We start from the raw sequence: 25,857 nt of genomic DNA, 5'->3' as shown, positions 1-25,857 counted from the left end.
GGTAAATACATTCAAAAATGCTCAAAATGTGATTATTCAAAAAATTTATTCATTTATTAATCCACCATGTAATTGACTATAGATTGAATCAAGAAAACAATTATGGCACTGTGTATGGTTTAGATATTTCTTGCATATTGATTTTGGGAAGTAAAGGATGTGGATTAAGCAATTAAATGGAAAGTGTAAAAAGAAAGAAATAAAATCCCAATGCCTCTCCCTCAAGTAAAGCCAAGTAAGGTTGCTGCACTTCGTTATAGCTCAGCTGGCAACAAACGTTTTGCTTTCTTCATGTTTTCAATCACTGGAAAAAGAAAAAGACGTCAAGTGATTTCTGTCAATTCAATCATAGGAATCTTACAGCAAGATGTTAAATTATTTCTCTATAACCGTACAGAAATTATTTTCATGTGATGTGACATTTCCATTTTGCAGTATAGTGATAGATCTGATCCCAGTCATGTCCTCAATATTAAACCTGAAATGAATAAATCCTGAGTTTTTCAAGTCTATTTCTTATTAACTGTGGCCCTTAACCACAATTACAAAAAAATATTTTTTAAGGGGTTGAAGTTTTGCGGTTTACATTCCTTTCTCACTATGACAAGTGTTAGTCTGTTTACTGCTCATTTAACCTTTAGAGTCTAGCCTCTATAATAGGCTACCTGAGTAAATTGGGATAATTCCAAATAAATTTAGTTTTGGCAAATTGTACAATATTTGTTAGCAAAATGGACTGTGATAAAGTAAATTTGTATACCTCACAAAGATAAAGATTACTGTAGATGATGTTATTGTGAAAAATGTTTACTGTTGTTATTACATTCCTGTTTGTTATTTTAATGAAGGCATTAAGCAAGTAGACACAGAATGAAACTGTTCTATCATTTTTATTAGTTAACTCCAACTGGAACATTTTCAGGGGATGTATCTGATGTACTTAATAGAAACATCAAACAATAATATGCAATGTCTACCCTGCAGTGGATGCAGATTTACAAGCTCTTATAAGAACATAAATAGGAACAGCAGAGGACATGTGGCCCTTCGAGCCTACTCCCCCATTTGTTACAAGGATTTTTTTGTATTAAAAACTTAGGATTCTATAAAAAGGATTTTCACTGTACATTGAGACATCTGAACGTAATGGATGTTTTGAAAAGACGTTCAACGAAAGCTGAATTTGTAAACAAGGACAGGAAAGCAGGTAATTTCAAGGAAACCAGCAAGGGGTTTGACTTCAGAGCTACTCTTTGAGTGACAAGAGAGACTTTATGACTGGGCATATGACTTGTTTCAGGAAGGTTTTGCTTTCAGTTTGGAACTATAAAAAGCCTGTGAGTTTGGACAAAAAGCAGGCATTTTGAAATTTGATTTTGACCTGCCTGGAGATCAGAAGAAGATCCAGAAAAAGTATTACCTCTCTGTAAAGGAATCCTGCATCTTTTGAGAAGAAACCCTGTATTTCAAATGTGGCAGATTCCTATTGCCTCCTGTCTCTGAAGAATCCCTGCATGAAGTATGGTTCCTATTGCCTCCTGTGTTTTAAGAAATCCTGAAATTTGAAAAAAGCTTCTACTGTGATACTGCTGCTGTAAGACCCAAGAAGACATGCTGCTATACCCTGATGGAAGACTTCTACCGTTGACATTCTTTGAACGCCTACCCATCACAGACTGTTCATCAAACTCGCCTGGAAGGACTTTGAGTGGCATCCAACTATTCGACTTTGGGCAACCTCACCAAGCCGAAGGATTTCCTACCAGATCGTGACAGACTAAGTTTCTTTATTAGTCCTTTCATTCCTATGAAACAGCTGTAAACAAAATCCTTGTACCCCCCTTTAACAGTTTGTTTTGGATGTATGTGCGTGTGCATGAGGGCTGGGGAAAATAAGCAGCTTTAATATCTCAATTTGTATATATATTTACTTCACTATAGGTTAAGACTTGGTTTTGTAATAAACAGCTATTTTTGTTGTTAATTAAAGAAACTCTAGTTGGTGTGCTTTATTCAGGGACAAATAGAATAATTGGCTGTTTCGGCAAGTGGGAAAAGTTATTGATATGCTGTGACCTGTGGAGAAGTGGGACTGAATTAAGAACATAAGAACATAAGAAGTAGGAGCAGGAGTAGGCCATTGAGCCCCTCAAGCCTGCCCCGCCATTCAATAAAATCATGGCTGTTCCTATTTATGACCCTGTGCACTCCTCCCACTTTGGTCATAACACATTTTATAAGATCATGGCTGATCTTCCAGCTCAACTCTACTTTTCTGCCCTGTCCCCCTCTCCCTTGATTCCTTTAGTCTCCAAAAATCTATCAATCCTTTGTCTTGAATATACTCAACAACTAAGTATCCACTGGCCTCTGCGCTAGAGAATTTCAATGATTCACAACCTTTTGAGTGAAGAAATTTCTCCTCATCTTAGTCCTAAATGGCCGACTCCTTCGTCTGAGATTGTGACCCCTAATTCTAGACTTTAAAGCCTGGGGAAACTTTCGCCCAGTATTTACACTGTCAAGCCCCTTAAGAATTTTATATGTTTGAGTGAGATCCTCTCTCATTCTTCTAAACTTTGTGGAATATAGATCTAGTCTACTCAATCTCTCCTCTTGTGACTAGGCAAATCTGAAATTTTCTTCAGTTTATTTGAAAAACCCAGAACCATTTTGCAAAAAGTTTGCAGATAATCTTTTGTGACCAATTGCAGAAAATAGTGGCCTAAAATTTAACATTTCGCTGCTTCAGGCCCTTCCGTTTCATTTTACTGTTTAAAGTAACAGGTTGGTAAAAATATTAAAATAAAAAGTTATTTATACTTCTAGTCCCCTCTCCTACCCCACCATGAATTATCAGTTTACTATTTGTCCTCTCCCCTCTAAAAAAGTAAATTTTCGATCACAACTTTCCCCCCCCACGAACTTTCTTTCGTTTAACCTTCAACCCCTTTTCCTCAACCAATTACGTTTGTTTTTGCTGTTTTCCCCCACTTTCGCCCTGAAAACTTCACTCTGCCCCCTCCCCACCAGTGCGCCACCTTGGATTTTTGAACGGAGATTTGATGGTGCGGGACTTCCAGCAACCAGCCGGAATATCGGCATGGGATGGCCGTCGTGGCGAGGTGAGTAATTATTCATTTATTAGCATTGATTTAAATATGTTAATTAAGTTTATTTCGCCGAGTGGTGGGGTGGCCGCCTTGAGGCCTCACTGTCACCGGTAAGTGGGGCGGGTCCTTCCCAGCATCGAGGTCTATGGCCAGCCACCTCCAGAGGTATTTTCCGGGACCCCTCGCATGACCCCTGTGTCAGGGGGCTGGTAAAATTCAGCCCAGTATGTCAGAAAATTTGCAAAATGTTCTTGAATTGAGACAAGAAGATTCAATAAGTTCAGAAATTCCCACCAAGGTGCTTCACACTTACAGAGCTGAATATCTTGCGGTTCATATGTGTAGAGACGGTTTGAGTACCTCCCTACGATATCTGCCCTCACAGCCCAAGTTGGATCTGCAGCAAAGCAAAATACAGAGCAATGAAAACAGGCAACCTTCTTAGTCCTGAACTGTTTTACTATGTTGCGTATATTTGGTGCCACTAAAGCAAGAGATTAGCTTTGGTTAAAAATTAAACAGCAAGAAATGTACAAACATTGCTGATTTGTTCCTATGAGGGACATGTTAAACAGAAAATAATGAAAATTTCATAGAAATGGCTCCCTATGAATATTGCAATTGGACAAAATCTTTGTGAAAAAAAACTTTGTGCATTATTCCATTATACATAACTCTGGTCAATGCATGGCTGTATTGCCACTTTATTCCTGTTTTTATTCTTTCTGGGTGTATCAATTTTTACTGCTAATCCTCAGTGACTTTCCTGCTAGATTTCCAATTTGTTTAAATAAGAAACTGGATCAGAGAATGAGTTTGAAGGTGAACAGGTCAGTTGAAGATCATTCCAGGCACTAAGGCATAAAACTTCTGCTGTGTTGCCTCAAATGCATGCAGAGAATGCATTTCAGGAAATTGTTCATTCCAGCCCATGGTTTCTCATCCATTAACTTTAATGGATGTAAGATCACAGGCTGGGAGTGTGCGGTTTCCTGATATGATCTCTCGGCATGTGCCAGGTGCAACACAGTGGAATTTCTACCTGAAAGTTGAAAAATTCTGCAAGTAAGCCATATATCACTGAAGATACAATGGGGGTTAAATTACTCTATGCAAAAGAGCCAACGTCTGTTCTGACTTAGTTAATGTGTAGTCATTTGCTACAGCGGCAGCAACAGAGCAATGAATGCTAACTAAATATCATTGCATAATATTTTTTGGCTTGCCAAGAGCTTTTTAAGCATCAATCAAAGGCAACTATTCAAATTTATTCATGCTTGCCTTCTAGTCCTTGTTGCATAGATAACACTTATTATAAAGGTAGTATTGAGAATAAGGGGAAGGTCCAGTGTAGAGTAGAGCTGGCAATATTGTAAAGAATAGTTCTAGCCACATATAAATAAGCATGAGTGGAATAGCAAGTCTCACTTCACTGCGCAGGTTGGAAGAGGAGAAGGAATTCATTTATCAGTAGAGAAAGCCAGTAATATCTGATGCCATGGGAGAATCACCATAATCGACTACTTGCAGACAGCATGCTTACTACTGACAATAGATCTACTATAATCTTACCCAGAAGAAAGGGGTGAGAAATATAACTTCACTAAGGAAACAGTGATTAATTTCACCATCTCATGGACTTTGTCCTGCAACCAACAAGTCTGCCACAGGCTCATTTTTGGAAACTTTAGGGCACTTGGTGAGAATTAGCTCATTTCTGATTCAATATCCAAGTCACAGATGTCCTATTCCAATATGTAAATCAACATCTGCCCTCAGCTTGAGAGCCAGCACAGCATTTGCCAACCATTTGCCCTGATTATACTTGAGCTGGAGCAGATGTTATTGTATGTACATTCATTTCACTGCAAATTATAAATGACAGAAATTAGACCACACCAAAACATCTGTTCACATAATGAAATAAGTAATATGGAATATTTCCATTATAGAACTGCATGTGATGGATTATTCAGCATTAAGTGATGAATCTACAAAAAGATCAGACACTTACCTACAAATATTATACGGGGCACATAGTTACCATCAGGTGCAATGTTCTTGTCATTGATTTCATGCTTGTAAAGAAAAAGAGTAAGATTATGAAACTCGTGGAGTGAAATCTATTTTTTTTTTTTTTCTATTTAGAGATACAGCACTGAAACAGGCCCTTCGGCCCACCGAGTCTGTGCCGACCATCAACCACCCACTTATACTAATCCTACACTAATCCCATATTCCTACCACATCCCCACCTGTCCCTATATTTTCCCTACCACCTACCTATACTAGGGGCAATTTATAATGGCCAATTTACCTACCAACCTGCAAGTCTTTGGCATGTGGGAGGAAACCGGAGCACCCGGAGGAAACCCACGCAGACACAGGGAGAACTTGCAAACTCCACACAGGCAGTACCCGGAATTGAACCCGGGTCGCTGGAGCTGTGAGGCTGCGGTGCTAACCACTGCGCCACTGTTCAATTGGTTGAAAACTGAACTGTATCAGAAGACACACCACCTCAACTAAGATCCAATGTGTTTGCTACAACTTGGGTCCCTAATAATGCTGGTATGGGGAAAAGGGTGAAAAGAAATAGAATACAATTCTTATCTTGAGGGAGGTGGATTAAGCAGCAGTTTTTTTTCCTATTCTGTGCTTCTCATAAGGGTGTATGCCCATACATATGAGTTTAAAATTCTTGAGGTGTAGTGGAGCAGAGAAGTCTAAATCTGGGCAGGCATGGGCAAGGTTTGGAGTGGGGCCCAGTTAAGTTGGGTCCCTGACCCTTTTCCACATCACCACCTGGTGGTAATCTCTCAGAGCTAATTACATCCCCATTATTATCCATTGATTGCATTAGGTTCTTTAACAGGTGAACAATCCACTCAAGGATTATGGCCTAAGCGGCTACGTGGTTGTCCACTGAATGCACTGCAGGTGAAGTGGTGCTATCATGACATCACACAACCTAAATGCTTGATGTGGCGCTCATTTTCCAAAATTGGGCCACATAGGTCCATTCAACGAATTTGCATGTCACTAACCAAAGATCAAGTGTTCAGCTGCGAGAGGAGCCCAGAACTCGTGCTATGGAAAGGGCCAGGCAACCAACTTGCAGTAAGGTGATTTTGAATAACTTCTGTGTCTGGAGGTACTGTGCTGTGGTGACTTTCTAGAGTTGTCAGGAAGTGATGCTGCATTCTCACAGGGAGGCAGAGGATTAGATGACCTGTCCACACAAAGGCTGTAACAGGTATGGGGACTGCAATTGCAGTGCCTCTGGGCTGCAATACAACAGGGAGGTGGAACAGAGGTTGCAGAGAAGGGAAGCTCTGCACAGTGCCCTCTCTGCCAAGTTGGAGCTGGACTCCTCCATGCTCCTTGACAGTGATAGGAGGCTGTCTGGCAGGCCAGTCAATGCATCCAGCATTTTCGGTGTGCATGCTCATCAATATAGTCCTGCATGCAGCCCAATCAAGGTCCTCATCTGAGTCCTCTGCAGTAGCACTCATCTGCGATCAACCTCTCTGGTGATCTGGCAGACAAACTGTCCTTTCCTCCTGGCCTGCTGCAGCCCACTCATATCTGGTGACTCACCACGTGCAGACCCCAACTCTATGCCACCCTCTAAGGTATGTGTAGTGCCAGCATCTGAGCTGGTGACTGCGAGTGTCAGATTAAGGGACGGGGGCTCTTCACCAGTGCTGAGCTGTTGTTCTCTCTCCTTCTGGGCTGCTGTGGTTGAGCAGGTGGCAGTTATTGGCTGTCTGAAAGCAGATCAGAAGAGGAAGCGGGGGTGGGGTAGAAAACAAAGGCTCATGGTGACACCATCTGAAACTTTCTTGTCATTCCAGATAGCAGGATGAGGGTGAGCTGGGAGTTGAGAAGGCTCATTACCCATCTCTCCTTCTGCCCACCTGCTGCATTAATGCCTCCAGCATGCATCCGTCATATGTGCTGTGGTATTCATTTTTCAAGATTTTCCTTTTTGGCAAACTTTTTTTCCAATTTGTTTTTAAGAGGCAGTCTGCTTTTGGGAAAAAGCAGGCTGCCTGTATCACGTGATCAGGAAACAATACAGCCTGGGTCACCTACAGGGCTGGATTTTACTAGCCCTTGAGGAACGGGCTGGGAGGCAGTGGCGGTGGGGGTGGAGGGCAACAGTAAAATGGTGAGGGAAGGCAGGGGTAGAGTGCCCATCACCTTCCCGACCCCATAGAATATTACCAGGGGCAGAGAAGGCCGAGGATGGCTTTCCTGTCCAGAGGCCAATTGAGGCCCTTAAGGACCACTTAAGGGCCTCTTCCAGCCGCTGCTGGCTATTTTACCAGTGGCAGTGTGGGCCCTCCTGATTGGGCCCCCTGTGGCCCACGGAGGGCCCCCTGGTGGTAAGGCCGCTACTCTTGGGAAGACCCCCTCCCCCTCTGCCCTCAAGACCACCCCCACCCTCCAACCATCTCGCCAGACCTCCTCCATGCTGGCTGGTTTGGGCCTGCTGCAGTCCCTGCACTGGCCACTGCTCCTGGTGATGCTACTGAGACTGAAGAGCTGCCAGCACTCCGATTGGCTGAAAGCTCTTGGAGGCGGGCTCCTGTCTTTTAAAGGGACGGGAGCCCCGGCTCCAGACACTTAATTGCCTGAGTGCCGAAAAATATGGCAGTGGGGGGCGGTTTGGTCCCCTGAACAGCCGAGGCAGCATTATGAATAGAAAACCAGTCCTGCGCTGAAATCATTCAGATGAGGTGGGTAGACCAATGTTGTGTCTTACCCACCTCGATCTGAACACAGAAATCCGGGCAGATGACTTTCCAGTTTCCCAAATGCACCGACGTGATGCGGGACTCAATTTTTGGTGTATTAAAGTGGTCCCCTCAATTTTTGGATGACTAATTTTAATCAACAGCATATTGCTGGAAGTACACGTCCAAATTCCCAATGTGCACTCCATGTAGGCAAAACTGCAAGTCCAAAGTGCAAGTTTGATAAGTGGGGAAAGTAAAACAGAGTAATGCTTACCATTAGATTTAACATAATGAAATCTTTGTCAGCCATAGCCTGGATTTCTTCATTTTCAGCAAAAAATTTCTTCAGTGCTGAAAAAGATTGATAATGTTAGATTTTGACTGTTTTGTAGTAACAAGAAGAAATAACTTGCATTCATACAGCCTCTTTCCTGAAGATGTCCCGAAATACTTTACAGCCAACAAATTATATTGAAGTATAATCGCTGTTGCTGTGTGACTTCATCACAAACAGGAACAAGATGAAAAAGCAGTCAAAAAGTTTGGTTGGTCATGGGTGAGGGATAAATGTTGGCTATTGATCTCCAATGCTCTTAATATAGTGCCATGGGATCATTTACATGCAACTGAGAGGCAGATAGGGCTTTGAATTAATCTAGCAATTTTTTAGCAGTACATGGACATTTCTATATAATCTCTTGAATCCCTCCTATATACTAGAGAACTGGTGAGTTTCCAACAATGGGGATTACATTTCTGTAGTAAGGTGGTTTCAAGAAGAGACAATGAAGACAATTGGAAACCTCCCACTAATGTTATAAAGTTAGATAACTGAATGTTGTGTCAGTAAGTGCAACCTCTCCCAAAGCACTCCTTCCACATAAACTCTCTTGCCAACATTCATGGCCATTTCCTTGACTTCACAGTCTCCCATTGACTCTTTCAGTTCTGAATCCTAGTGAGAGTGATGATTCCACTGGGGAGTGCAGGTAAAGCCAAGTCCATGGCACCATGGATGGCTCAGCTGCACAGAATAGGAGGAAGAAGAGTGGAAGAGCAATAGTGCTAGGGATTTGATAGTAAGGCACTTATGTGGCTGCAAATTTGACTCCAGTACGGTATGTTGCCTCCCTGCTTTTATTTTTATTCTTTCATGGGATGTGGGCTCGCTGGCTAGGCCAGCATTTATTGCCCATCCCTAATTGCCCTTGAGAAGGTGGTGGTGAGCTGCCTTCTTGAATCACTGCAGTCCTAGGAGTGCAGGTACACCAACAGTGCAGTTAGGAAGGGAGTTCCAGGATTTTTATCCAGCGCCAGTGAAGGAACGACAATATAGTTCCAAGTCAGGATGGTTTGTGGCCATGTTCATGTCCCATGTGCCTGTTGCCCTTGTCCTTCTCGATGGTAGAGGTCGCGGGTTTGGAAGGTGCTGTCAAAGGAGCCTTGGTGAGTTGCTGTAGTGCATCTTGTAGATGGGACACACTGCTGCCACTGTGCATTGGTGATGAAGGGAGTGAATGTTGAAGTTGGTGGATGGGGTGCCAATCAAGTGGGTTGCTTTGTCCTGGTTGGAGTCGAGCTCCTTGAGTGTTGTTGGAACTGCACCCATCCAGGCAAGTGGAGAGTATCCCATCACACTCCTGACTTGTGCCTTGTAGATGATGGACAGGCATTGGGGAGTCAGGAAGTGAGTTACTCCAGCCTCTGACCTGTTCTTGTAGCCACGGTATTTATGTGGCTGCTCCAGTTCAGTTTCTAGTCAATGGTAACCTCCAGAATGTTGATAGTGGGGGATTTGGCGATGGTAATGCTATGGAACGTTAAGCGGAGATGGTTAGATTCTCTCTTGTTTGAGATGGTCTTTACCTGGCACTTGTGTGACGCAAATGTTATTTGTCACTTATCAGCCCAGGCCTGAATGCCAGATCTTGTTGCATCTGGAAGTGGGCTGTTTCTCTATCTGAGGAGTCATGAATGGTGCTGAACATTGTGCAATCATCAGCGAACATCCCCACTTCTGACCTTATGATGAAGGGAAGCAGCAGAAGATGGTTGAGCCTAGGACACTGCCCTGAGGAATTCCTGCACAGTGGCGCAGTGGTTAGCACTGCAGCCTCACAGCTCCAGCGACCTGGGTTTGGTTCTGGGCACTGCCTGTGTGGAGTTTGCAAGTTCTCCCTGTGACCGTGTGGGTTTCTGCTGGGTGCTCCGGTTTCCTCCCACAGCCAAAGACTTGCAGGTTGATAGGTAAATTGGCCATTGTAAATTGACCCTAGTGTAGGTAGGTGGTAGGAGAATTGTGGGGATGTGATAGGGAATATAGGATTAACGTTGGATTAGTATAAATGTGTGGTTGTTGGTCGGCACAGACTCAGTGGGCTGAAGGGCCTGTTTCAGTGCTGTATCTCTCTATGATGCCCTGGGACTGAGATGATTGATGTCCAACAACCACAACCATCTTCCTTTGTGCTAGGTATGACAACAAGTGGAGAGTTTATCCCAATTCCCATTGACTCCAGTTTTGCTAGGCCCTTTGATGCTGTACTCAGTCAAATGCTGCCTTGATGTCAAGGGCAGTCAGTTCTTTTGTCCATGCTTGGACCAAGGCTGTAATGAGGTCACAGCTGAGTGGCCCTGACGGAACCCAAACTGAGCGTCAGTGAGCAGGTTATTGTTGAGCAAGTCCCACTTGATAGCATTGTTGATGATCCCTCCACCACTTTTTTGATGATTGAGAGTAGACTGATAGGGTGGTAATTGGCCAGGTTGGATTTGTCCTGCTTTTTGCGTGCAGGATATACCTGGGCAATATTTCACATTGCCTGGCAGATGCCAGTGTTCGAGCTTGGCTAGGGGAATGGCTAGTTCTGGAGCACGAGTTTTACATCCGACCAAACGAATTAGGAGCAGCAGTAGGCCACTCGGTGCTTCGAGCCTGTTCCGCCATTCAATAGGTTCATGGCTGAACTGATTACTCCACATTTCCACCTACCCTCGATAACCTTCCACCCGCTTGCTTATCAAGAATCTATCTACCTGTACCTTAAAAATATTCAAAGACTCTGGTTCCACTCCCTTTTGAGGAAGAGAATTCCAAAGACTCACGACCCTCTGAGAGAAAAAATTTGTTTTTGGCATGGAGTGAATTGGATTGGCTGAAGACTGGCATCTGTGATGCTGGGGACCTCAGGAGGAGGTTGAGATGGATCATCCACTTGGCAATTCTGGCTGAAGATGGATGCAAATGCTTCAGCCTTGTCTTTTGTAGTGATGTGCTGGGCTCTCCCATCATTGAGGATGGGGATATTTGTGGAGCCTCCTCCTCCTGTTAGTTGTTTAATTGTCCACCACCATTCATGAATGGGTGTGGCAGGACTGCAGAGCTTAGATCTGATCAGGGTCAAGAATGTCACTGAGCGGGCAAGTACATTCTGAAGGGGGAGGATGAACAGCCAGAGGTCATGATCCATATCGGCAACAATGACATAGGCAGAAAGAGGGATGAGGTCCTGCATGCAGAGTTTAGGGAGCTAGAAGAGAGATTAAAAAGCACGACCTCAAAGGTAGCATTCTCTGGGTTCCTTCTGATGCCAGGTGCCAGTAAGTACAGAAGTAGGAAGATAGAGCTGATGAATATGTAGTTGGAGAGATGATGCCTGAGGCATTGGGAATGCTTCTGGGGAAGGTGGGACCTGTACTAGCAGGATGTTTTGTACCTCAACAGGGCCGGGACCAATATCCTCACAGGGACTTTTGTTAGTGCTGTTGGGGAGCTTTTAATCTAGCTTGGCAGGGGATGGGAACCTGAGTGTAGATTCAGAAAGGAGAGAAAAAAGTTGGAAACAGAAGGCAAAAAATTAACAAGCATACTTGGAAGGCAGAGGAAACAAAGGCAAGAAAATAAACAACAAGGGAGTTTGGCAGTGATAAATTGTATATATTTCAAGGCAAGAAGTCTAGGGAATAAGGCAGATGAGCTGAGAGCACAGATTGACAAGTGAGAATATGATATTATAGCTATTACTGAGACACAGCTGAAAGAAGGGCAGGAATGGCAGCTCAATATTCCTGGTTACAGGGTTTTCAGACGAGATAGAGAGGGGGATAAAAAAAAGGGGGAGCTCGCAATATTGATTAAGGAAACAATTATAGCTGTGAGGAGGGATGATCTGGTAGACTGATCATCATAAGAGGCCATATGGGTTGAACTGAAGAACAAAAAAGGGGCAGATAGACGACTGGGAGTGTAGTGAAGACCCCCAAACACTTAGAGGGAGATAGGAAAGAAAATATGCAAGCAAATCTCTGAGAAGTGCAAAAACAATAGAGCAGTAATAGTAGGGTATTTCAAGTACCCTAATATTAACTGGTATAGAATTAGTGTGAAAGTCACAGAGGGAGCAGAATTCTTAAAGTGCATTCAGGAGAACTTTTTTAGCCTGTCCAACTAGACAGGAGTTGGTTCTGAGTTTAGTTTTAGGGAATGAAGCTATGCAGGATGAAGGGATATCAGTTGGGGAGCACTTGACTGGAAGTGATCATAATTCAGTTAGATTTAGGGTAATTATGGAAAAGGACAAAGATAGACTCGGAATAAAAGTTTTTAATATGAGAAAGGTTAATATTACTAAGCTGAGATGTGGGCCGGGATTTTTCACAGACGGCATGGGTCCGGCCAAAGGGGCTAAGAGTGTGGGGTGACCCCGTTTCAATGGGTGGTGAGACCCAGGGCCACATTTTACAGGCAATTAAGGACGGCAGCCCACCTCCAAGAGCTGCTGGCCCAATCAGAGGGTTGGCAGCAAAGCAGCCTCAGCAGTGCCACCAGTAGCGGGGCTGCACTTGGAGGACAAGGGCACATCAGCGGACATGCTCTGTCAAAGTAAGGTAAATGGAGTCTAGATAGAATGGATAGGAAGGCTCTATTCCCCTTGGTTGAGGGGTCCATAACCAGGGAGCATAGATTTAGGATAAGAGGTAGGAGGTTTAGAGGGGATTCGAGATGAAATTTTTTCACCCAGAGGGGGTGGAGATTTGGAACTCACTGACTGAAAGGGTGGTAGAGGCAGAATCCCTCATAACATTTAAAATGTACTTGGATATGCACTTGAAGTGCTGTAACCTACAAGTCTACAGACCAGGAACTGGAAAGTCGGATTAAGCTGGATGGTTCCTTGTCGGCCGACATGGACATGATGGGCCAAATGGCCTCATTCAGGGCTATGATTCTATGATTTTTACTTCCAAGTCTCCATCACAGACAAAATAACCTCTGCTCACTTCCTTATGTCTCTCAGCACTGACATTGACTTACCCGTTTTCAATCCCACTGACCTCTATATCCACCCCTGAAGTTACTTACAAACATATTCTCAAGCACCAAACTGCCTATTCTTTGGCCTACCATTCACCAGGATAACCCTGCAGCTATTAGCAGAGTTTGGAGAATTTGAAGTTTACAGAAGGAAGGGATGTGTGTTCAGCTAACACATCATTGTTATAGTTTGAGTCCGGAGGCAACAAAGACATGGATGAGAGTGGTAGTGATTATAATTCAGTCAGTTTTAACATAATTATGGAAAAGGACAGAGATAGAACAGGTGTTAGAGTTCTCAATTGGGCAACGCCAATTTTACTAAACTGAGGAGTGATTTAGCATAAGTGGACTGGAAACAGCAACTTGAAGGTAAATCAGTGTCAACAGTGGGAGGCATTCAAAGGGAAGATTCAAGGTGTTCAGAGTAAACATGTTCCCACAAAGAAAAAGGGTGAGATGGTCAAATCTATAGCCCCATGGATATCAAGGAGCCTACAGGGTAAGATAAGGCAGAAAAGGGAAAGCTTATGTCCGACACGGAGAACTCAATACTACAGAAAGCCGAGAGGATTATAGAAAGTGGAAGGGTGAAGTCAAAAAGGGAATTAGGAAAGCAAAGAGAAGGTGTGAAAGAATATTGACTAGCGAAACCAAGATGAACCCAAAGATGTTTTATCAATACATTAAGAGTAAGTGGATAACTAACGAAAGAGTGGGGCCCATAAAAGACCTAAAAGTTAACCTATGTGTAGGGGTGGAAGATGTTGGTATGGTTCTTAATAAAATACTTTGTGTCTATCATCATAAAAGAGGGGGACGATGCAGATATTGTAATTAAGGAGGAGGCGTGTGAAGTATTGAATGTGATAAACAAAGGGAGAGAGGAAGTATTAATGGATTAGCATCCTAGAAAGTTTATAAGTCATGAGGCCAGACGAAATGTACCCTAGGCTGTTAAAAGAAGCAAGAGAGGAAATAGCAGAAGGTCTGACCATCATTTTCCAGTCCTCACTGGATACAGGTGTGGTGCCAGAGGATTGGAGAACTGCTACCATTGTACCTCTGTATAAAAAGGGAGCGAAGGATAGATCGAATAATTACAGGCCAGTCAATCTAACCTCAGTCGTGGGAAAATTATTGGAATCTATTCTGAGAGACAGGATAAACTGTCACTTAGAAAGGCACAGGTTAATCAAGGAAAGTCAGCATGGATTTGTTAAGGGAAGATCTTATTTGACCAATTTGATTGAATTTTTTGAAGAAATAACAAGGAAGATAGATGAAGACAGTGCAGTTGATGTGGTCTACATGGATTTTAGCAAGGCTTTTGACAAGGTCCCACATGGCAGCCTGGTTAAAAAAAAATCCCATGGGATCTAGGGAAATGCAGCAAGGTGGATACAAAATTGGCTCAGTGGCGGGAAACACAGGGTAATTGTTGACAGATGTTTTAGCAACTAGAGGGCTGTTTCCAGTGGCGTTCCACAGGGCACAGTACTGGGTCGTCTGTATTTTGTGGTACATATTAACAATTTGGATGTAAATGTAGGGGGCATGATCAAGAAGTTTGCAGACGACACAAAGATTGGCCGTGTGGTAGATAGTGAGGAGGATAGCTGTACGCTGCAGGAAGATATTGATGGTTCTGGTCAAATGGGCAGAAAAGTGGCAAATTGAATTCAAACTGGAAAAGTGTGAGCTGATGCATTTGGGGAGGTCAAACAAGGCAAAGGAATACATGATAAATGGGAAAATACTGAGAAGTGTAGAGGAAGTGAGGGATCTTGGAGCGAATGTCCACAGTTCCCCGAAGGTGGCAGGACAGGTTGATAGGGTAGTTAAGAAGGTGTATGGAAACCTTTCCTTTATTAGTCGAGGTATAGAATATAAAAGCAGGGAGGTTATGCTGAAACTGTATAACTCATTGGTTAGGCCACAACTTGAGTACTGTGTGCAGTTCTGGTCACCTCATTACAGAAAGGATGTAATTGCACTAGAGAGGCTACACAGGAAATTTACGAGGATGTTGCCAGGACTGAAAAAATGCAGCTATGAGGAAAGATTGGATAGGCTGGGGTTGTTCTCCTTGGAACAGAGAAGGCTGGGGGGAGATCTGATTGAAATGTACAAAATTCTGAAGGGCTTGGATAGAGCAGAGATGGGGGGGTCTATTCACCTTAGCAGAGAGGTCAGTGACAAGGGGGCATAGATTTAAAGTGATTGATAGAAAAATTAGAGGGGAGATGAAGAAAAACATTTGCACCCAGAGGGTGATGGGGGTCCAGAACACACTGCCTGAAAGGGTAGTTGAGGCAGAGATCCTCAACTCATTCAAAAGGGGTCTGGATATGCACCTCAACTGCCGTAATCTGCAGGCTATGGACCAAATGCTGGAAGGTGGGATCAGAATAGGTAGATCGATTTTCAGCCGGCACAGACACGATGGGCCAAGTGGCCTCTTTCTGTGCCTTAAACTTTCTATGATTCTATGATTCAGCAAGATATTAGCTGAGGTAGAGGTGGAGGTGGGTGATGTTACAAAGGTGGAATTATGCCCCTTATCCTTCATAAAATTTAGGATAATCTTGTGTCAAGAACAAGTCGACTAGATGTAGGATGCAGAATGACTAATATTAGTAAAGATTTAAAATAAATAACTTCTTATCACTGATCTAAGGAATTTAAAAAAAAAAAAACAGAACATTTGTATTATGCTAAATGTGTAGAAAATGACATTAAATAGTATTTCTAACAATGAAGCTGAAAGAATTGTATGGAACCGATGATTTACCAGTACAGTACTTGCAATCTTCCAAGTGATGGATGATCATTAATGGCTTGTTGCTAAAACAATAAATATTGTGTAAATCAGAAGAGATGTTCAGCAAATGATCATGTTATAGCATGGTCCATGTGCCTACTGCTGAATCAGCATTCTATAGAAGTGCTTCAGTGAATTTCCTACCCCTCAACACCACCCCTACATCCGTGTACTTTGGGTGGGTTTTTCTGGCAAGAGGATCCTTTCCCTGCCACATGTGAATGATGATGAGTTGTGGAGGGGGGGGGGGGGGTGGTGGGGTGCTGATGGTCACTGTGATGAGGGGAGGTATAGTTCCTTCCGTCCAGTGACTACCAACAGAGAAGGATGCCTTTGCCAAAAAGACATTAGGGTCTGTTTCCTGGGGAGTCAGAGGCATTCAACACCAAAATACCAGTTTAGTGATATTTTAATTTAAAAATTTTGTCTTTGAGTTGGTTGACTGGTGGGCAGGAACCTTGGTGGGATTGACTTTTAGATGGTCAGAATCTCTCCCCGCCATCATATGGAATGCAACCCAGATTTCAGAAGCCATTCTTTAATGGGGCCAAAGTCTTCACTTTCTGCAGGCTGAATCATGTCTTTAAATGGCATCCTTTCCTCAGGCCTACAAGCTGGATCAGAGGCTTTAGGGGGAGATTGGAATCCTCAGGGGTGTGGGGGAGAAGTCACAGGCCTTGGGGGCAGAGTGGAGAGGTTGGAGGCCTCTGGCAGGGTGGGGTGGAGGTGGGTTGGAGGTCTCAAGAGGGAGATTAGGGGAGTTCAGAAGGGTCGGGACAGGGAGGTGCCCAATTGCATGATGATTGGTGAGGCAGGTACTGTTTGATCAAGCAGGTAAGTGGAAAGGCACTTGCCTCCTGGATCTAGTAGTTCTCAGCTTCCTGTAGCTGCAGGTTTCCTGAGGTTAAATTACCTGAGTTTAAATTTAAAATGGTGCATAAATAGGAGGCTGCCAGCTTCACTATGATATTTAAATTGCCAACTCGCCTCCTAGGAGTGGATTGGCTGCCCGGCTTCATTAATATTGAAAGTGGGTGGGTTGGAGGAGGGTTGGGGTTGGGATTCAAATTTAACCTCCCACCTGTTTTTTGGGGTTAAAATTTCCCCAAAGTTCCACTGAGGAAAATTGGGCTGATTCTGGGGGGAAATACAGTTGCCAGTGGAAGTGCACCCAGTCGTGCTAAATTTACCACATAGAAAAATTTAGGCCAAAGTGTTTAGAACTCCAGCAGCTCTTGCGATCCTCACATCAAGATGGAGGTCTAGGTTAAGGATAAACTTGTTTTATTCTTTCATGGAATGTGGGCATTGCATCACTGGAAAGGCCAGCATTTGTGCCCATCGCTAATTCCCCTGACAATTGAGTGGTTTGCTGGGCCATATCAGAGGGCCTGGAGTCTCACGTAGACCAGACTGGGTAAGGATATCAGATTGCTTTCCCTAAAGGACATTTGTGAACCAGATGGGTTTATATATGACAATTAATTATAGTTTCATGGTGCCATTACTGAGACTAGCTTTCAATTTCAGGTTTGCAATAATTAATTGAATTTGAATTCCACCAGCTGCCATGGTGGAATTTGAACCCTTCTCCCCATGGTGTTAGCCTGGGCCTCTGGATGACTAGTTCAGTGACATTACATTCAGTGACGCTACACCACCATCTCCCTCTTGTTATAGAGCCCAAACACCAGCTTGCAGGGAGCTGACATGGTAGTTACATCTCTGCAGTGCTTTAGTGGTTACACTTCATCATGAAATAATCTAACCACAACTCCAGGATTTCAAAACTACTTTGTCTATAAACAAGAGATTGTTTTTGTTTGCAACTTCCAAACAGGACTATGAAATACCACAATATAATAAAAGAAAAATGCTGCAGATGCTGGAAATCTGAAATAAAAACAAGAAATACTGGAAATACTCAACAGGTCTTGCAGCTTCTGTGGAAAGAGAAGCAGAGTTAACGTTTCAGGTCAGTGACCCTTCTTCAGAACTGACAAATATTAGAAATGTAAAAGGTAAAGCGGGGGTGGGGCAAGAGATAACAAAAGAGGTGTGGATAGGACAAGGTCACAGGTCATGGAACAAAGGCAAATGGTATGTTAATGGTGTGCTGAAAGAAAAAGCGTTAGTTCAGAAGGGGTGTTACTTGACTGTAAAGCACAAAGCACTCCAAGCACAAACAGTAATTTAAAAAAAAACAGGAACAGTGGGTAGGCACAGTAGAAATAAACTAACCAAACTAAAAAAACTAAAATAAAATAAACAATTAAAAAGGAAAAAAGAAAAAAAGAAAAAATAACTAAACATAAAAGTGGCGCAATGGTTAGCTCTGCAGCCTCACAGCTCCAGCGACCCGGGTTCAATTCTGGGTACTGCCTGTGCGGATTTTGCAAGTTCTCCCTGTGACTGCGTGGGTTTTCGCCGGGTGCTCCAGTTTCCTCCCACAGCCAAAGACTTGCAGGTTGATAGGTAAATTGGCCATTGTAAATTGACCATAGTATAGGTAGGTGTAGAGGAATTGAGGAAAGGTGGGAATGGGGTAGGAATATGGGATTAATGTAGGATTAGTATAAATGGGTGGTTGATGGTTAGCACAGACTCGGTGGGCCGAAGGGCCTGTTTCAGTGCTGTATCTCTAAAACAAAATAAAAATAAAAAAGGGGGGGCCCGTCATGCTCTGAAATTATTGAATTCAATGTTCAGTCTGGCAGGCTGTAGCGTGGCTAATCGGTAAATGAGATGCTGTTCCTCAAGCTTGCATTGGAACACTGCAGCAATTCCAGGACAGAGATGTGACCATGAGAGAAGGGGGTTGTTGAAATGGCCAGCAACCGGAAGCTCGGGGTCATGCTTACGGACTGAGCAGAGGTGTTCCGCAAAACGGTCACCCAATCTGCGTTTGGTCTCCCCAGTGTATAGGAGACCACATTGTGAGCAGCGAATACAGTATACTAAATTGAAGGAAGTACAAGTAAATCATTGCTTCACCTGAAAGGAGTGTTTGGGGCCTGGGATTGTGAGGAGAGAGGAGGTAAATGAGCAGCTATTACACCTCCTGTGATTGCAGGGAAAGGTGACGTGGGAAGGGGATGAGGTGGTGGGGGTAATGGAGGAGTGGACAAGGGTTTTGCAAAGGGAATGATCCCTTCGGAATGCTGACAGGGGAAGGGAGGGGAAGATGCATTTGGTAGTGGCATCACGCTGCATGTGGCGGAAGTGGCGGAGGATGATCCTTTGGATCTGGAGGCTGGTAGGGTGGAAAGTGAGGACAAGGGGAACCCTGTCGCAGTTCTGGGAGGGAGGGGAAGGGATGAGGGTAGAGGTGCGGGAAATGGGCCGTACACAGTTGAGGGTCCTGTCAACCATGGGGGTGTGGGTGGGGGCTTGGAATCCTTGGTTGAGGAAAAAGGGAGACATATCAGAAGCACTGTCGTGGAAGGTTGCATCATCAGAGCAGATGCGTCGGAGACGGAGAAACTGGGAGAATGGAATGGAGTCCTTTCAGGAGGGAGGGTGTGAAGAAGTGTAGTCGAGGTAGCTGTGGGAGTCGGTCGGCTTATAATGGATATTAGTAGACAGCCTATCCCCGGAGATGGAGACAGAGAAGTTGAGGAAGGGAAGGGAAGTGTCGGAGATGGACCATGTAAAGGTGAGAGAAGGGTGGAAATTAGAAGCAAAGTTGATAAAGTTTTCTAGTTCCGGGCGGGAGTAGGAAACGGCACCGAAACAGTCGTCAATGTACCAGAAAAAGAGTTGGGGGAGGGATGAAATACCAGCCCTGACCAGATACAATTTTTTAGCCGGTAGATTTATTTTATCTGCTGTAGCATTTATTAATTTTGAATCCTTCAGTATTGCATTTCGATGCAAGACATTAACACTGTCAAATTTTCTTACCTTTTCTTTGCTTTGTAAAGCCCTTCTTCATAGGTTTGAACCCACGTTAAATCATCCCCCCAACCTAAAACAATTCACATAAGAATATTAGCATGCAAATGTTTCATAATCAATTTAATCTACTATGGTTTGACTAATTGAAATGGGCCATCATACAAAAGTAGGTACTATTTAATTTCAGAGCTGTAGAGTTAATTCAGGCTCTAAGATTGGCCCAGTTTTGCTGTAGCAGGGCATCTAACGGTGTCTTCTGATAGATAGAATTGACCCTATATGTTTAATTTCACAAATGTTTTGTGTGGCAAGTTGCTGAAAGTGCAAGTTGAAAACTGCAACAAGGGAAACAGGGTATTTGGGATCTGAATGAACAGGGCAAGCAATTGTGTTTTTGCATAACCAATCTGATTGAAGGAAAGCAAAATAAACAGCACAAGGACTGAGAAGGCAATGTAAGTTAGAATGTGTGAATTCAATGTCAAATCAGATACAGAAGGAGAAATAGAGAGAAAGAAAAACAGGTTAGGAGTGAGAAAAAATGGAAAGAAAAATTTAAAAAATTTACATCTATAAAACCTCCAACAACCTAAGAGAATGAGACTCCGCCCTTGTAATAGTTAATTTTCAGTGTCAGAGAGGTTGATTGGCAGTAATTAACACTTATCTAGTCATTAAAATAGTACTTGGACTTGCAATGCCTCGATTTAATATTCTGTGGGGTGTTTAATTCATACCTAACTTACAAATACAGCAACTTCATGCCATGCATTGCATTTCAATGATGAGGCAGACAACAATAGCCTCACCGTTAGTTAGACAGGAAAATCTGGCTTATTTAAGATGCAATGATGTTTTGGGAAGCAGCAGTGAGGATTTACAGAAACTCATGCCTGTCGGTGAATCGGTGCTATTTATAAGTCTGAGTGTTTTTACCAAGAGGAGAATGTATGACCATGGTAGCAGAAAAACTTGTGGTAGGATTTTGGCTTTTGGGTTGGGATCCCGACATTGGGGTCAAATGGTGGTCACAACCCCCGCACTGGCCTGGATTTTAAGAACCCGCTGCTGGGGGTGGCCCGCATGTGTGGGCCGCACGCCGCAATCTGCCTCACTGCGGCTCATTTAAATAGCCGTGTCAGCCTGCACCTGCCCCCGCCCGCCACCAATCAAGTGGAAGGGACGGGCTGTCTGAGGCCTGCAAGAGTGTCAGTTGCCTGTGCACAGCCACTGGCACCATTTTTAAAGGGCAGCCAGCCCTGCCAGTCAATTTGAATTTTTAAAGAAATATTGCCCCCCAAAATGTACCAAATCAAATTGTAACACCCCTTTCCCACCCCCAGTAACAATTATATTAGGTATTTGCCCTTCCCCCACAAAACACTTACCTTTGAAATGTGACATTCCCCCCAGATTGTACAAAGTTTAAAGTTCACCCCTTCCCACCATCCCCTACATTGTTACACTCAGTATGATTATTTGACCCTGTCCCCCTCTCCCCACACTGAAAATCTTAACTCCCCCCCCCACCTGTGTCATGTGCGCCTGCTTTTCCCAAATGAGGAAGTGAAGGGGCGGGAGTGCCTGCCACAGCACTGGACATCGTGGCAGGCATGGAAAAATCAAGGTGAGTGTATTTAAATTTGTTCATTTTATTAATTTACATATGTAGATGCAAGTCCTGTTGCCTGGCGACGAGGGGACCACCACGGAACCTCGCCGCCACCGGGAGAATTGGGCCCAGCCCTCCCAATGTTGGGCTCCATGCCGGGTCTCTGCTGGAACGATCTTCCAGCACACCCCCCACCCCCCACAGCCCCCGCCATGGAGCCCGACCTGAGGAGCTCGGTAAAATCCAGTCAACTGAGTGCAAAAGTACCTGGTACTGATTGTCCCCGAATTGGCCAATTAGTGGCCAGAGGGCAGGCTCTCGAAGCTGGAGGGCCAATAGGAGGCCTTCCAGCATGGAAGAAGCAGCAGCCTGCAGGTCAGGTATGAGAGAGGCCCTCCATGTTGAAGCACCCTCTCTGCACATTTTAAAAGTATTAAATTAAAAAATAGCCTCAGCAGCCAGAAATCCATGGTTAGGGTGTGTGGTGGGATAGCCCTCCAAAGGATGGACTGCGGCTGCAGCTGTGGCCAGGCAGGCAGGGAAGGCCTGGAGCACTGGCTGCCCCCGTTCTGCTGCCAGGAGACTGCCTCCAGGCTTACAGGTGGGTAGCTTTTCCGACCCCCATCCCACCTCCGGAAAAATGTCCTGGGGTGGGATGGTGCCAATAAACTGGCACGCGGCCAGCGGTGCAAATTTCTGTGCCCGCCTGACTCCATACTTGCCCTCATATGGGAGTAAAAATTCTCCCCATGGGTGTGGGCAGAGCTTTCTCTGCACCTTACCACTACTTCCTGTCCTTCTGACTCTATTGCAAGCAGTTTTCAGGGAGCTCCACAGGACTGTGTTTCCTCTTCCAGTGGCTTTATCAATCAAAGTGAAATAAAACTGTGCATCCATCCCATGCTTTGAAACGGCAAATTTTTTTTAGCACTTGTTTACAACCATGGGAAGTCGACTACAATTCAAAGGGTAGTCAGTCAGCAGTGGGAGAGTTGGTACGTTGTTGTCACTTTTATTAATTTATCAGCTCAGAGTTACCTTTGGAGTCCAGCAATATGTACAATGCACTGAACTACAAGTAACAATAGCTTGAACTTTCAACATTAAGAGGACAAAGAAATTGATTTACTTTATTATAGCATAAATAGAATAGTTGTTAATCTGTCTGCTCAGCATAGTGGGGAAAGTCTTCGCTCATATTGTTTTAAACAGACTCCAGAAGCTGGCTGAGTGTGTCTACCCTGAGGCACAGTGTGGCTTTCGAGCAGAGAGATCCACCATTGACATGCTGTTCTCCGTTTGCCAGCGACAGGAGAAATGCCGCGAACAATAGGTGCCCCTCTACGTTGTTTTCATTGATCTCACCAAAGCCTTTGACCTCGTCAGCAGACGTGGTCTCTTCAGACTACTAGCAAAGATCTGATGTCCACCAAAGCTACTACATATCATCACCTCATTCCATGACAATATGAAAGGCACAGTTCAGCATAGCGGTGCCTCATCAGACCCCTTTCCTATCCTGAGTGGTGTGAAACAGGGCTGTGTTCTCACACATACACTGTTTGGGATCTTCTTCTCCCTGAAGAAGGAATTTTCCTCCACACAAGATCAGATGGCAGGTTGTTCATCCTTGCCTGTCTTAGATCGAAGACCAAAGTACGGGGAAGGTCCTCATCAGGGAACTCCTCTTTGCTGACGATGCTGCATTAACATCCCACACAGAAGAGTGTCTGCAGAGACTCATCGACAGGATTGCGGCTGCTTGCAATGAATTTGGCCTAACCATCAGCCTCAAGAAAACGAACATCATGGGACAGGACGTCAGAAATGCTCCATCCATCAATATTGGCAACCACGCTCTGGAAGTGGTTCAAGAGTTCACCTACCTAGGCTCAACTATCAGCAGTATCCTGTGTCTCTATGCAGAAATCAACAAGCGCATGGGAAAGGCCTCCGCTGCTATGTCCAGACTGGCCAGGAGAGTGTGGGAAAATGGCGGACTGATGTGGAACACAAAAGTCCGAGTCTATCAAGCCTGTGTCCTCAGTACCTTGCTCTACGGCAGCGAGGCCTGGACAACAGCCATGAGCGACGTCTCAACTCATTCCATCTTCGCTGCCTCTGGAGAATCCTTGGCATCAGGTGGCTGGACCGTATCTCCAACGCAGAAGTCCTTGAGGCGGCCAACATCCCCAGCATATACACCCTACTGAGCCAGCAGCACTTGAGATGGCTTGGCCATGTGAACCGCGTGGAAGATGGCAGGATCCCCAAGGATGCATTGTCCAGCAAACTTGTCACTGGTATCAGACCCACCAGCCGTCCATGTCTCCGCTTCAAAGATGTCTGAAAATGCGACATGAAGTCCTTTGACATTGACCACAAGTCGTGGGAGTCAGTTGCCAGTGATCGCCAGAGCTGGCGGACAGCCATAAAGGCGGGGCTAAAGAGTGGCGAGTCGAAGAGACTTAGTTGGCAGGAAAAGAGACAGAAGCGCAAGGAGAGAGCCAACTGTGTAACAGCCCGACAACCAATTTTATCTGCAGCGCCTGTGGAAGAGTCTGTCACTTGAGAATTGGCCTTTATAGCTACTCCAGGCGCTGCTTCACAAACCACCGACCACCAGGCACTTACCCATTGTCTCTCGAGACAAGGAGGCCAAAGAAGAAATAGGATACAAGTGGTCTTTGAGTGCTAGAGCCCATTTTGAAAGGGAGAAGAGAAAACTGTTAGTAGGTGAATACAGTAATACATTTTAGATAACATTGAAAAGAAATATGGTCAGTATAACCGTGCGAAACTTGAAAACAATCCCAAGTATCTCTCGAAAGATCGTTTGTCACTATGCAAGTGACGATTGCTAGCTACTGTGCAAGTATTCACTTCCTACTTTGAAGATATACAATGACAAAAATGAGCACTGCCTTTTGAACAACTTGCTCTCACTATTGTCTGGAGAAAATTTGAACGTTCCTTCAATCATTTTAATGATATAATCAGCTTTGAGAAAAAGTAATGATTCACCCAGGCAGTATGCCTGCAGTAGCTGGCATGGAATCAAGTTATACGATTTCAACCCTGCCTGCTTGGTAGGAACAGTGTTAGCAGGGGGTTAAACTGGCAGTCAGGCACTACTTGCTGTGCTCCTGCAGCATTCTTGCCCACTGCAATTTTACTTCCTGGGTTCTTGGAGGAGGCCACTTGGCAACATCTGAAGGCTCGAGGTTTGATGATGTAATTCTGACGCAATTTTAACCATCAAATGTTTGAATCGCACACAATCTCAGAGTTACCAGAAAAAGATAACAGCAAGCAGTATAGGGCCAGAGGGAAGTTTTGATTTAAAACATCTTTTGTAAAGTTGTGGGCTAGGAGAAGCAGGAGAGCTGGCCACACCCCCATGCCCCCCACTCACTGGCTATGATTGCCCCAGATCCCTCCCTTCTCACTGACTTTGCCAGTGACTGGGTCCCTGGTGGCGGTCTACAGGTGCATAGTTTCCTGCTCCCGCAGGTAGCCTCTACATCATTCCCACTGGCTTTAGTCCGGAGTCAGTGAGAGGAAATTAAAACATGGCTTTGATCTCCAATGCGTGCAAAGTCAGATTCTTTCTGCTACAATAGGTTGTTTTTGCAGTTATGCATAGTCCACTCTTTGATATAACTTCAAGACCAACTTAGGGGAAATGCAAGAAAAGCAATACTTCATCACAAAATCTATTAAGTAATTATCACATACCTCTTGACAGTGTTTGAGGTGGCCTTTTCCTGATTGCCGTGGATAGGTTGGTTGTGGCAGCAACCAGAAGCAAAAATAGAGGAACAAATAACTGCAGCATTGTTGTAATTATACCCTTGATTTGAATTCAAACTGGAAGAACAGGTCAAACACAGTTATTAGCACCAACTCTTTCTGCGTCAATTCAGTATGAGAAGAATCTGTCTTACCCACTATTGAGGCGAGTCCCTGTTTGGAAAAAGTTTCTGAAGACAATGGTTTATTTAAGCAAGGTGGATATGTAATCACCTCCTCAATTAGCAGTACCCATGGCAACTGTGTGATGTCAGCTGGAGCATATTCATTCATTTGAATAAGTTCATGGAGCTCTGACGATCTTACTTTCTTTTAATATATCTTGCAAAGATGCAAAATGAAATTTTATTGAAATATGGATGCCAAGTTGAAGTAGAAATAGGGAAAGGGGAGTACACTTTCATCAAACAGCTTTGACATTTTGTGTTAAATTGTATACTAGGTGAGTGCAAATCAGAACTGGGTGTAATTCACAGAAAGAGAAACTACCAATAAAAACCAGTACCGTCATGCTAAACTTCACAGAGATGACTGAGCTC

The 25,857-nt window shown here is 44.2% G+C and overlaps 1 protein-coding gene across 2 annotated transcripts; it reads right to left on the bottom strand.

Annotated features, from left to right (window-relative positions):
* LOC137379734 (anterior gradient protein 3-like) lies at window positions 1-25,533 on the bottom strand. 2 transcript variants are annotated; one of them, XM_068051048.1, is made up of 8 exons: window positions 25,453-25,533; window positions 25,244-25,375; window positions 19,900-19,963; window positions 15,967-16,019; window positions 8,133-8,209; window positions 5,128-5,191; window positions 3,427-3,510; window positions 1-304 (listed from the first exon to the last, which is right to left on the bottom strand). In XM_068051048.1, the coding sequence occupies exons 2-8, from the start codon at window positions 25,341-25,343 to the stop codon at window positions 255-257; spliced, it is 492 nt and encodes a 163-aa protein (XP_067907149.1). In that variant the 5' UTR covers window positions 25,344-25,375; window positions 25,453-25,533; the 3' UTR covers window positions 1-254. The 2 variants fall into 2 exon arrangements, with proteins under 2 accessions (XP_067907149.1, XP_067907140.1); XM_068051039.1 differs by having other exon boundaries at window positions 25,244-25,468.
* Window positions 25,534-25,857: the final 324 nt, after the last annotated feature.

Source organism: Heterodontus francisci, chromosome 2 (genome assembly GCF_036365525.1).
Source record: "Heterodontus francisci isolate sHetFra1 chromosome 2, sHetFra1.hap1, whole genome shotgun sequence".
NCBI lineage: Eukaryota > Metazoa > Chordata > Chondrichthyes > Heterodontiformes > Heterodontidae > Heterodontus > Heterodontus francisci.
This window is presented reverse-complemented; position numbering and strand designations above follow the sequence as displayed.